General features: G+C 35.6%; 1 protein-coding gene across 1 annotated transcript in view; it reads left to right on the forward strand.

Moving 5' to 3' along the window:
- Window positions 1–13,670, forward strand: part of TRHDE (thyrotropin releasing hormone degrading enzyme) — a gene marked incomplete at both ends in the record, with an annotated part of 409,908 nt that overhangs the window by 224,585 nt on the left and 171,653 nt on the right. Inside the window, 2 exons of the mRNA XM_079715341.1 lie at window positions 884–1,038; window positions 3,810–3,923. Of these exons, the coding sequence (XP_079571467.1) occupies window positions 884–1,038; window positions 3,810–3,923 (269 nt within the window). The remainder of the gene's footprint in view (window positions 1–883; window positions 1,039–3,809; window positions 3,924–13,670) is intronic.

Consider the following 13,670-nt stretch of genomic DNA (forward strand, 5'->3'; position numbering starts at 1 on the left):
TGGTCTTGAGAAATTAAAGTGATTTACTGATGTCATATATTTAATTAATGGTGGAGGCAGGACCAGGACCAGAGTCTGCAGGTTCCCTCAATAGTCCTTTTTTTTTTTTTTTTTTTTTTTTTTTTTTTTTTTTTTTTTTTTTTGTGGTACGCGGGCCTCTCACTGTTGTGGCCTCTCCCATTGCGGAGCACAGGCTCCGGACGCGCACGCTCCACGGCATGTGGGATCCTCCCGGACCGGGGCATGAACCCGTGTCCCCTGCATCAGCAGGCAGACTCTCAACCACTGTGCCACCAGGGAAGCCCCCCTCAATAGTCCTTTTGACACTACATCTACTTTTTTAGTTTTCTCTATCTGAGCTATATTTACATGTAATATTTTATTTTTAACAAAACTCAAAAAATACATTAGGATTAAGCAAGTAGAAATATGGCATGTCGGATTTTTAAACTGATGTGAGATGTTTTCTTTTAAACAATATTGAGGTAAAAGCAGGAGTACAGCATGTACTGCACTGAGCTGAGTATATTGTCATTGGAAGGCACAATGCCTTTTGACTCTGCAGATTCCTGCCGCATTTGGTTTCCGTGACTTTCTGCAACTTATTAGAATAGGCCCATCAATAATGGTGCTGATACTTCCAACCTCCTACAGCATTGGGTCTGAAAATGAACTGTGATGGATGGATATGGCCAGCATTTACAGTGATAGCCTATATTTCTGCTGTCACGTAGAAATGGCAGGTAGTTTAATTTAGAAAAAAAAAATTACTGAGAAAGAACAAGTATTTCTTCTAATTAGGATTTCTGGACTTTTGTCGGATATGAATTTAGAATCTGACATGTTTGTTAAAGCCTTTGGAATTGTTTTATTCTATTTCTAGATCTTTTAGCTGTGCCTAAGCATCCGTATGCTGCTATGGAGAACTGGGGACTAAGTATTTTTGTGGAACAAAGAATACTGCTGGATCCCAGTGTTTCATCTATTTCTTATTTGCTGGATGTCACCATGGTCATTGTTCATGAGATATGTCACCAGGTATGAGAAAAAGGATCAGGTGTAAGTATAATTGCAAACTATCAAGAATGTAGAATGATTTCATATACTTAGATTAGGAACTAAGTTATTATCCTCCCAATTAAGTTTTAATCGTATAGAGCACCGTGTAGTTCTTTTTGGAAGATAGGTTGTTCTCAAATGATGTCACAAAGGAAAGCAAACACACGGATCATGTTGAATAAGTAACTGTCATTCAGGTTAGTTGAGGAGTAAGATGGCACTGCTACCCAGCAGCCTCTTTGGAGACCCTATCCACTCACTATTCTTTGTCAACCTTGCTCTATTTTCTTGTGATTATTGGTGTGTATATATGGTGAGTGCAGTGATGGCAATGATTTATTGCATTGCTGAAAGATGCAGCTGAGTTTTGTGTACATGTCAAAATTTGCTTTTGCTGAAATCAATTTGTTATTCCCCTTCTCCCATCACACAGACACTTAGGAAGTCTTTCACTAAGTCTGCGACAGCCTCTTTGTTCTCAAATGATTGATATTTTTTTGTCTTGACATGTTTAGAAATTCATATGTAAATTTGCCAGCTTTATCACGAAGCTAAGATAAAATTAATTTCATTTTGATTTTATGTACTTTCTTACAATGAGTAGAAGGTATTACAGAGATTTCACAATGCTTATTAGAATCTTGATTCTAGTGAAAAAAATAACTGAAAATAAACATTTGTGCTAATAAAAAGCAATCCTTGTCCTGATTACCAGAAACTATGGATAGTTTTTAAGTGAAAACACCAGAAATCACAGTGTGATACTGTACAACTTCAATTTGTTACTAACCCAAAATCTTTTTAAAAAGCTTGAAAACCTTAAGAAAGAGTGAAGTGGAAAATGTTGTTAGTAAAAGAGGCTGAACAGCTAAATGATAATACATGAATAGGGACTTATGATAAATTGTTCTAGGCCATATGACCATTTACCTATATGTCAGCCTTTTGCAGTGAACCTGTAGATGTTTGTACCTGTCATGCTGCTCAGCTTGGGCATGTGTTCCTTGCTGCAGAGACTTAAGGGGATCCATTGCAGAGATAACCAGGGCTCCTCTGTTGTGCTAAAAATGGTTTCTAGCTAAACATACAATTCTTTGACGCAAATCAGTGTCCTTTTTGAACGTTCCTAGAAACGAGTTACATGTAGAGTTCTGTTGAAATAAGAACACACTTATCATTGTTTCTAGAACTGGATTTCATTTGTTCCAGATTCTCAGTTACTTTCTTGTTCTAGCTTAGTGGTGCTCGGCTACTTACTATGCAGAAATGAGCCAGAAGCTGGGAGAAACACATAATAATTTCCACTGTCATTACCAAATTATTTTCTACATTACCGTTTCTCCTGACCTATTTATTGTCACAATTCTTAAGACAGGCTTTCAATTTAAGGGAGGAGAAACATTACTTTCTGATCAAGAACAGAAAATGTTTTAAATATCATTTGTTCTGTGGTCATCAGCATATTCAGAGTTATCTCTTATTTGTATTTCTATTAGAGATCCCCTTGAGTAAGTGATACTTCATTAATATTGAAATGCTCAGCCACCAAGCTCTTTCCTCTAGCTCCTAAAGCTGTAAAGCTATGATCTGATACTTGTCTGACTACCTTTTTCTTCTGCTTCTTAAATAACTCACTCCCACTTAGAGTCTTCACACTAAGGGTTACTTACAAATGCCTATAATCCTCTTGCTTAAGGCTTTCTCATGGCTTCTTCTTATCATTAAAGTCTGAACTCAAATGTCATCTGCTTAGAGAGAATCTTTTCGTTTTTACAGTCTAAAGTGACCCGTCCCCCATTCCTATCACACTTTAATAAGATCTGAAATTGTATTGTTCATTTGCTTATTTTTTATTTTCTATCTCATCTCATTGTCCCTTCCTCCACAATAAAGTGTCAGCTGCCTGAGAAGAGACATTGTCTGACTTTTCATCATTAAATCCCAAGTCTGTAGGATAGTTACCGTGTATAATTTTTTTTGTTTGTTTTGTTTTCTAATGAAAAAAGAATTCCTTTAAGCTTTGGTGAACTCAGCAAGGATTTCAGAGTAATGTATCCAGATCTAATCAAAACACCAATTATAAATTACAACATTACTTTCCTGAAGGGATCTTAGAGATTTTTTTGGTCCAACCCTCATTATCATAGGATCATGGAGAGTCAGGTGTGGAACATCTTAAAGCCCTTATTAGTTCCTTCAATCAGCCGATGTCATCTGTGAATTGCCTCTGCCACTGGAAGGCGCTGCTTCGGTACTTCCTGTGATGAGCTCACCACTTCTCGAGGTAGTATTTTTCCCCCTTCATCCATTTCAGTCTGTTAGAGTGTCTCCTGCATTTTTAGCAATGTCTGCCAATCTACAACCCTAATTTCCATCCATTAGTACTGACTTGTCCCCTTGGGCCATAAGACCCAAGCGTTTTCTTCTTCTATATACTAGGTCTTCAAATATTTGAAGAAAGCTGTTGTCAGTTTTTTTACCCTGAGCCCTTTCTTCTCCAGGCTAAATCTTCTTCTTGTGTTCCTTGAACATTTTATTTTTGTTCTTCCCTGAATGCATTTATAGAAAATTAGTGTCATCCAAGTAGTCAAATAAATCAATGGTGTTGCCACAACGTATTTTAAGCTCACAAAATCAATTGGGGAATGAATTCCAATTGTGATAATCATAGTTTAATACATTTAATTTTAGATAAAATAATTCTGGGATAGACGCGATTTTATCTGATGCCCATTCATTTGTCACGGCAGTGGTTTGGTGACCTCGTGACTCCTGTGTGGTGGGAAGACGTGTGGCTGAAGGAGGGATTTGCTCACTACTTTGAGTTTGTTGGTACAGACTACCTCTACCCCGGCTGGAACATGGTAAGTGCACTTTTTAATTGTTTGAAGAATAGTAACTCTATTGGAACTCTAAGTGAAAGGTTGATCCTGTGTTACATTGGGCTTATCTTATCATCAGACGTGACTGAAAATACCAACCGATGCATGAAAAAAAAAAAAAAAGCTATCCAATAAAGGAAAAGTAACCCAAAATGTAAACAGTAGTAGTCCAAAATATTTTTGTTTATTAGAACTAAATAGAATCTGATTGGTTATATGCTGATTTCAAAATGGTACAAGTTTTCTAAATAGAAATATTTTAGATTGCAGTATTTGATAACAAAGATAAATTATCCCTTAAAATAGAGAAGGTAACAGTAATCAATAAGTTATATTTTAAGTATATAGGATGTTTCAATATATAGAAAAATGAGAACTTAATATTTCTTCAATGTGATGAACTCAAAAATTAGCTAAAATTTTTGATGCATTATTGCTGTTTTTACTTTAGGATTAAATGATTTAATAAGAGGTCACTATAAAGAGTTGTACACATTATACCCATACCTGTACATCTGAACCTGAAGTAGGATTTGTTTTACCTTAAGTAGTGATGTTCTAGAACATCCTAGAAGAAAAAGTGGAGGGAGGGTATGATTTCTATATGTCATTTAGTGTAAGTTTTTCATTTGGTCTAAGCTTCCATTAATCAGTAAGTGACTATGTTATTATGGAGTAGAACCCAGGGTATATGTTTGGGAACTTGAATTTTAAATTTATTTTAAGTGGAACTATGTAAAAGTTGCAAAGTCAACTTCCAGAAGCTCAAAAGCTTTCACCTGTGACATAGCATGAGTGATAATATATATTTATTTCACACCACTCTTTTTTGATGTTTAAATTATTATGTGACTATCTAGTTATCTGTCATGATTGCAAGTATGATCTGAATAGTATTTAAACCAAGGTAAAATATAAAGATGTCTGTAAGTCATGTTACAACTTCTCTACCATAAATTCAACCAACTCCTGCTGAGTAAGAAAGGTGATCTTACATATCTCAGAAGAAATGTTATAATTGTAATATCATATTGATATGTTTGAATTATCCAGTTTTGCTTATATTTTATAAAGGCAACATGGTTCATTTGCACAAATGTGTGAGTTAATTTTACTTAGCCTTATGTATCTAGGTATGCATTATATATTATACAGTTTAAAAAATCTTACTTGAACTATTTTATTATGGCATTAAAATTAATTAAAAATGTCTTTAAAGAACTTTGAAGAAAAATCATCAATACCATCAATATTAATTAATTTTTAAACAAATATGAAATTTGAAAACTGAAATGTTTAAGGATATTGAAATATTCGTAAAAATATATTTTGGTTTTTAGTTGACTTTCAACCAAATTTGTTTAAAATTATCATTTAATTTTCACTATGCTGTGGATTATTACTGATTTATAATTCTATTATGTTTCAATATTAAAAGATGTTAGTATTACAAATGGCATGTTACTCATATAGGTAAGCTTTTTCTTTTTTTTTCAGCTCATTCACCTATCTATGACAAAATTCTTTCTGTTCATCATTATAAAAATACATCTTAGGTTAAAAAGGAATCAACAGAATTATACTAGAGGTGAAAACTGACAGCTTTTGATGGTTTTAGCATGGCAGTGAATCCCAAGTTTCAATGTTCTCATACTGGATTTTATCTTTGAATAATTTTGTATATTCCTTCATTATCTTTATCAGTTAAGTTATAAATGGAGAACATTTTTATAAGAAATATTGAAAATTAATATAGAGTGTAAATAACACATCTGAGACTTTGTCCTTAACAGAATACATACCATGCACTGGAAGTATAAAAACCTTGAGCTGGTAAGATATTAATCCATATGTTATAATCAAAAATAGGAATTAATGATGGATTAAACTAAGAAATGAAAGAATAAGGTCCATCACAATTAATTAGGCAATTGTGAAAACAGGTTTTATTATTATGTCTCTTTATGTTAGGATTTTAAAGATTACAAATACTGTCTGATCATTGGCTACTTTTGCTTTTTTAGTAGTTTTTTCAATTTAGGTTGTAGAGTACCTCAATATACTAAATTTATAAAACCTATAAGAAGAGACTCTAAACAAATTCTCCTCCAAGGATCATTAATATCTTCTTTGCAAACAAAATTTTAGGACTAAGTTAGCCACATAAGTAAGAAAGGATATTAAGTGACTTTAAGGCTGTGTCAGCACTATTTTTCATAGTGGCATCAGCAAGAGAGTGAAAGAAATACTAGAAAGAACAAGAGTGGTGGCTGTGGTAGCAGTAACTCATACTGTTGTGATATGCACACAAACTCACCTAGGAGAACAAGGCTTGGGCTTCACTAGAACTTAGCCTCAATTAGAAAAACTGGAAGTCAGGCTTGTGTCAGAAGTAAAGAAATTCAGGAAGCTGACCTCTTGCCTCTAATCTCAAAAACAGTGCTTTAATTATTTTTAGACACCAAGGCTCAAGCACTGAAATACAATTTCAGATTGCTAGGGAGATTGCTATGACAGTTTACCTTCGATGGAATAGCAATAAGGAAGCCCAGAATTACACTGTATTGTTAAGGAAGCTCTTGTTCTGATTTAGGATAGTATACTTGTGTAGCCTGCTTAACTGTTCGTAAAATCTTAGGTTGTATATACGTGTGTGTATGTGTTTACAGTCAGTTTCTGCTAAAGCAATAATCAGTTTTTACATTAAAAACACTACATGGAATAAAAACTACTATGAAATTTTTTCCCCAATAAACTGATCAAGTATACCATTTTATAGATATGGGCCTTTCCAGATAGTATGATGTAAGGTCAGGAAATGGATAGGCAAGAAGAAATTCAGATTCCAAGAAAGGCACTTCACTTCTTTGACTCACCCTTAATATTTGAGAAATGGGGGCGATTATACTGACTTGGTAAGCACATATAATTTTTGTGAAGAGAAAATAACTTTCGAGGTCTTTGAAATGAATGAACCGCTATACAAATGTGAGTAGGTATCATGCACCTGGAAAATAATAAATGCTCCATTACAAAGGGGCATTGATTTTATGTATAAATACCCTAACATTTCCAACCCTAGTAATCTATTTTGACACCCTAGATTTCTAAAAATTATGTGTAGATTACAAAAAGTTTTCTGTAATCTTTGTATCTAGACTCAGTCTCCCCAAATCAATGCTTATCTATATTGGCAATATGGACTATTCTATAGGAACATAAGCCTTATATCATGTTTCATTCATCAAACAGAAGTGTCAAGATCAACAGAAGCAACTTCTTCAGCTCAGGCCTGGGGTTAGATTTCATAGGTTGAGTAGTCCTTTTGCTTGATGTTATTTGATCAAAGTTGGTTGTTAATGACAACATTATTGGATGATTAAGTTACAGTATGCTGTTGATGGCCGTCCAAAGGGAGAAAAGAAAACACTCATGCTGCCTAGTTACTATTCTTCAACAATTCTTTATCATTTAAATTTGAAAAAGTCTATAATAAAAGAGCTTTAATACAGGAAAAGGATTAATAGTAAAATGATACCATGAAGAACTCCTTATTTTACAGACCTGATGCCGATGCAGGCAAAATCACATCCCTTGTGCATATTGCACAGCTTTTCACTATAATTTGTATCTGTATGAGAGGTGTAAACTTTAATTTCCTGAATGTAGCCTTGTAAGGACGTACTTGTTATAATGAGAATTATTCAACATGAGTGTATGTTCTTTTATTAAATAATTTGGGATGCTAAGGAGCTTTACACAGCAATAATTTTATATACTGATAAAGTCTGCAGACTGGGAATTCTTCCTAAATTTTTATGAGGGCACATACCTGGGCATAAAGATAACTATTAATAGAGAATCGTGCAACTGAACTTCATTATGCTAAATACTTAGGATATCTCAAAGTGTATTGCCCAAAACTTTGATAAATGTTCTCAATTGTTTTTATCATGGGCAGGACTAAAATAGTAAAAATGAATTCTGCCATTAGACTCAGTATCATTTTAATGTGCTTCAACAAAAATTGCCTGCTAAATTTAATAGGCATTGCAATAAAATTACCTTTACTTCTTAGATTAGTTTGTTTTTATTCAAAGAGAAGTTGAGAAAATCATTGGTGAACTGAAATAGATACAGAGTTTATTGAATTCAATTCTTTTTCCAGTTTAAATGTAAAGATATACTGCTTAATTATTCTAAACCATAATAAACACTCTACTACTCAAGAGGGGGGAAAATAGAAAATTAGAGAGAGAAAAAATTGTTTTGGTTAATATTTTACTTGTTCAGCTGTTCATGTCTTAAGTCCATCTTTGATTTAATGTCTGTAGGGAAGAAAGCTTTTCACATGCTTTTCAAAGTTAGTTAATATACATTTCAACAGTAGTTGGTACATTGGTACTATTGCCTATGATTCATCAATATCAAAATATATTTGCCCAGGAGGGCTATGGTGTCAAAGATAGACCATTTGGGAATTAAATATTAATTTTAGAATCTTACTTTATAAATACTGAATACCAAATAAATATGTATATGTATATACACATACATCATATATATTTGATTTTCCATAGAGTTGTATTTTGTCTATTATGATTTAAAAAATCCATATATAATATTCTACTCCTGAGAAATCAGTAAATTAGAAGGTGATCCAATTATTTTCAACTGGTAGATGATATTTTATTCTCAAATGACTGACATATTGAATGTGAACATTTTAAAAGCTTCTGATGGCTAGTCCCAAGGGTCTGTGGTATTTTTGATCCTTCTTAGTAGCTTAAAAGTGACATTTACATTGAAAGACTAGAAGAAAAGTAGAAGGAGTGCTCACTTGGGTCTCCTGGGGGTCACGGTCTTCAAAATAGACTTCTTCTTTATGCTTTCCCTTTACTCTTCCCTCCGGACCCCTCTGCAAGTCTTTTTTTTTTTTTTTTTTTTTGTGCTGAAAACATCAACTTTTGTTTTTTAAAGGAGAGAAAAAATTTCTTTTCTCATTTGAGAGAATCTGGGGAGCTGTAGCCTTCTATTCTGGGAGAATGGGTTGCTTTTTCCTTATCATTAGTTGTTAGAAAAGTTTGGGGCTTTGGTGGACAATAGGCCTATAACAAACACAAAGAAAGTCCACAGAGGAAGTAAGAGCTGCAAAGAGAACAGCAGCTGGTACCATTAGAGGAAAGGGTCTCATAGAATTCAGGTCTGAATTCTGAGTAAATATAGGAGGAGTTCTCAGGTGTATAGGCCCAATGCACTGAGAATGAGACTAACACTCAGAGTATACAAATTAGGATAATCCAAGAAAGGATGTCCATGTTAAGAATCAGGCCAGGGCTTCCCTGGTGGCGCAGTGGTTGAGAGTCCGCCTGCCGATGCAGGGGACATGGGTTCGTGCCCCAGTCTGGGAAGATCCCACATGCCGCGGAGCGGCTAGGCCCGTGAGCCATGGCCGCTGAGCCTGCGCGTCCAGAGCCTGTGCTCCGCAACGGGAGACGCCACAACAGTGAGAGGCCCGCGTACTGCAAAAAAAAAAAAAAAAAAAAAAAAGAATCAGGCCAGAGATTTGGGTTCTAACTAGTGGTGACTGAAGGGATACTAAGAATTTCTAGCTAAGAAGAGCAGTGAAACCAGGAAGTGCACCTGTTACACTAGCGTGTTAAAATAATTCTCACTAAGGCTAATACAATAACTAATTGGGTTAATATTTTCTCATTTTAGGACTCTGTGCTTTATGCAAGCAGTCTTACTGATGCGCTGGTAACCCTGTTATAGATATCTATTATAATGAATAAGGCCAGTCATTTGTTAACTGTTGATGCACATTAACTGACTTAGAAGTTTTATGGCACAAATATATTTTTGAGGATAAAACAACAGTTGAAGTATTTATAATATATTCATACATTTGTTTTGTCTACACTTATAGATCTTATATAAGAATCAAGACATTGTTGGCTTCACAGTTGTTTGGGAAATGGAAACTTGAAAAGTTTGTCATCAAGGTGTGTTAAGTCTCAGAAAATGTAAATCTGCTTCGTTTACTGCTTCAAATGGAAGATCAGGTTTTATTAAGATATCTTTAGAAAGGGAAGAAAAAGCAAACATAATTCATTCATATTCACATATATTCACATATACTTCTATACGTTCAGGTACATGTCTAGGAGGTACTTTTTAGTCACATTACCTTTTTTTTTTGCGGTACACGGGCCCCCCACTGCCATGGCCTCTCCCGTTGCAGAGCACAGGCTCCGGACGCGCAGGCCCAGAGGCCATGGCCCACGGGCCCAGCCGCTCCGCGGCATGTGGGATCTTCCCGGACCGGGGCACGAACCCGTGTCCCCTGCACGGGCAGACGGACCCCCAACCACTGTGCCACCAGGGAAGCCCCACTATGTGAATTTTTAAAATTTAAAACAAAGCTTCAAATTGAAATTTCATGTATGTTCTTTTTTTTTTTCTTTATAACAAATTTAATCAGTTATACATATTTTCCCATATCCCCTCCCTTTTGCGTCTCCCTCCCACCCTCCCTATCCCACCCCTCCAGGCGGTCACACAGCACCGAGCTGATCTCCCTGTGCTATGCGCCTGCTTCCCACTAGCTATCTACCTTACGTTTCATAGTGTATATATGTCCATGCCGCTCTTTCACTTTGTCACAGCTTACCCTTCCCCCTCCCCATATCCTCAAGTCTATTCTCTAGTAGGTCTGTGTCTTTATTCCTGTCTTACCCCTATGTTCTTCATGACATTTTTTTTTTCTTAAATTCCATATATATGTGTCAGCATACAGTATTTGCCTTTCTCTTTCTGACTTACTTCACTCTGTATGACAGACTCTGGGTCCATCCACCTCATTACAAATAGCTCAATCTCATTTCTTTTTATGGCTGAGTAATATTCCATTGTATATATGTGCCACATCTTCTTTACCCATTCATCCGATGATGGACACTTAGGTTGTTTCCATCTCCGGGCTATTGTAAATAGGGCTGCTATGAACATTTTGGTACATGCCTCTTTTTGAATTATGGTTTTCTCAGGGTATATGCCCAGTAGTGGGATTGCTGGGTCATATGGTAGTTCTATTTGTAGTTTTTTAAGGAACCTCCATACCATTCTCCATAGTGGCTGTACCAATTCACATTCCCACCAGCAGTGCAAGAGTGTTCCCTTTTTTCCACACCCTCTCCAGCATTTATTGTTTCTAGATTTTTTGATGATGGCCATTCTGACTGGTGTGAGATGATATCTCATTGTAGTTTTGATTTGCATTTCTCTAATGAGTAAAGATGTTGAGCATCCTTTCATGTGTTTGTTGGCAGTCTGTATATCTTCTGTGGAGAAATGTCTATTTAGGTCTTCTGCCCATTTTTGGATTGGGCTGTTTGTTTTTTTGTTATTGAGCTGCATGAGCTGCTTATAAAATTTGGAGATTAATCCTTTGTCAGTTGCTTCATTTGCAAATATTTTCTCCCATTCTGAGGGTTGTCTTTTGGTCTTGTTTATGGCTTCCTTTGCTGTGCAAAAGCTTTTAAGTTTCATTAGGTCCCATGTGTTTATTTTTGTCTTTATTTCCATTTCTCTAGGAGGTGGGTCAAAAAGGATCTTGCTGTGATTTATGTCATAGAGTGTTCTGCCTATGTTTTCCTCTAAGAGTTTGATAGTGTCTGGCCTTACATTTAGGTCTTTAATCCATTTTGAGCTTATTTTTGTGTATGGTGTTAGGGAGTGATCTAATCTCATACTTTTACATGTCCCTATCCAGTTTTCCCAGCACCACTTATTGAAGAGACTGTCCTTTCTCCACTGTACATTCCTGCCTCCTTTAACAAAGATAAGGTGACCATATGTGTGTGGGTTTATCTCTGGGCTTTCTATCCTGTTCCATTGATCTATCTTTCTGTTTTTGTGCCAGTACCATACTGTCTTGATTACTGTAGCTTTGTAGTATAGTCTGAAGTCAGTGAGCCTGATTCCTCCAGCTCCATTTTTCGTTCTCAAGATTGCTTTGGCTATTCGGGGTCTTTTGTGTTTCCATACAAATTGTGAAATTTTTTGTTCTAGTTCTGTGAAAAATGCCAGTGGTAGTTTGATAGGGATTGCATTGAATCTGTAGATTGCTTTGGGTAGTAGAGTCATTTTCACAATGTTGATTCTTCCAATCCAAGAACATGGTACATCTCTCCATCTATTTGTATCATCTTTAATTTCTTTCATCAGTGTCTTATAATTTTCTGCATACAGGTCTTTTGTCTCCTTAGGTAGGTTTATTCCTAGATATTTTATTCTTTTTGTTGCAATGGTAAATGGGAGTGTTTTCTTGATTTCACTTTCAGATGTTTCATCATTAGTATATAGAAATGCCAGAGATTTCTGTGCATTAATTTTGTATCCTGCTACTTTACCAAATTCATTGATTAGCTCTAGTAGTTTTCTGGTAGCATCTTTAGGATTCTCTATGTATAGTATCATGTCATCTGCAAACAGTGCTTTAGTTCTTCTTTTCCGATTTGGATTCCTTTTATTTCCTTTTCTTCTCTGATTGCTGTGGCTAAAACTTCCAAAACTATGTTGAATAAGAGTGGTGAGAGTGGGCAACCTTGTCTTTTTCCTGATCTTAGTGGAAATGGTTTCAGTTTTTCACCATTGAGGACGATGCTGGCTGTGGGTTTGTCATATATGGCCTTTATTATGTTGAGGAAAGTTCCCTCTATGCCTACTTTCTGCAGGGTTTTTATCATAAATGGGTGTTGAATTTTGTCGAAAGCTTTCTCTGCATCTGTTGAGATGATCATATGGTTTTTCTCCTTCAATTTGTTAATATGGTGTATCACGTTGATTGATTTGCGTATATTGAAGAATCCTTGCATTACTGGAATAAACCCCACTTGATCATGGTGTATGATCCTTTTAATGTGCTGTTGGATTCTGTTTGCTAGTATTTTGTTGAGGATTTTTGCATCTATGTTCATCAGTTATATTGGCCTGTAGTTTTCTTTCTTTGTGACATCCTTGTCTGGTTTTGGTATCAAGGTGATGGTGGTCTCGTAGAATGAGTTTGGGAGTGTTCCTCCCTCTGCTATATTTTGGAAGAGTTTGAGAAGGATAGGTGTTAGCTCTTCTCTAAATGCTTGATAGAATTCGCCTGTGAAGCCATCTGGTCCTGGGCTTTTGTTTGTTGGAAGATTTTTTATCACAGTTTCAATTTCAGTGCTTGTGATTGGTCTGTTCATATGTTCTATTTCTTCCTGATTCAGTCCTGGCAGGTTGTGCATTTCTAAGAATTTGTCCATTTCTTCCAGGTTGTCCATTTTATTGGCATAGAGTTGCTTATTGTAATCTCTCATGATCTTTTGTATTTCTGCAGTGTCAGTTGTTACTTCTCCTTTTTCATTTTAATTCTGTTGATTTGAGTCTTCTCCCTTTGTTTCTTGATGAGTCTGGCTAATGGTTTATCAATTTTGTTTATCTTCTCAAAGAACCAGCCTTTAGTTTTATTGATCTTTGCTATCGTTTCCTTCATTTCTTTTTCATTTATTTCTGATCGGATTTTTATGATTTCTTTCCTTCTGCTAACTTTGGGATGTTTTTGTTCTTCTTTCTCTAATTGCTTTAGGTGCAAGGTTAGGTTGTTTATTCGAGATGTTTCCTGTTTCTTAAGGTGGGATTGTATTGCTATAAACTTCCCTCTTAGAACTGCTTTTGCTGCATCCCATAGGT

The sequence above is a fragment of the Hyperoodon ampullatus genome, assembly GCF_949752795.1.
Source record: "Hyperoodon ampullatus genome assembly, chromosome: 11".
NCBI classification, from domain to species: Eukaryota; Metazoa; Chordata; class Mammalia; order Artiodactyla; family Ziphiidae; genus Hyperoodon; species Hyperoodon ampullatus.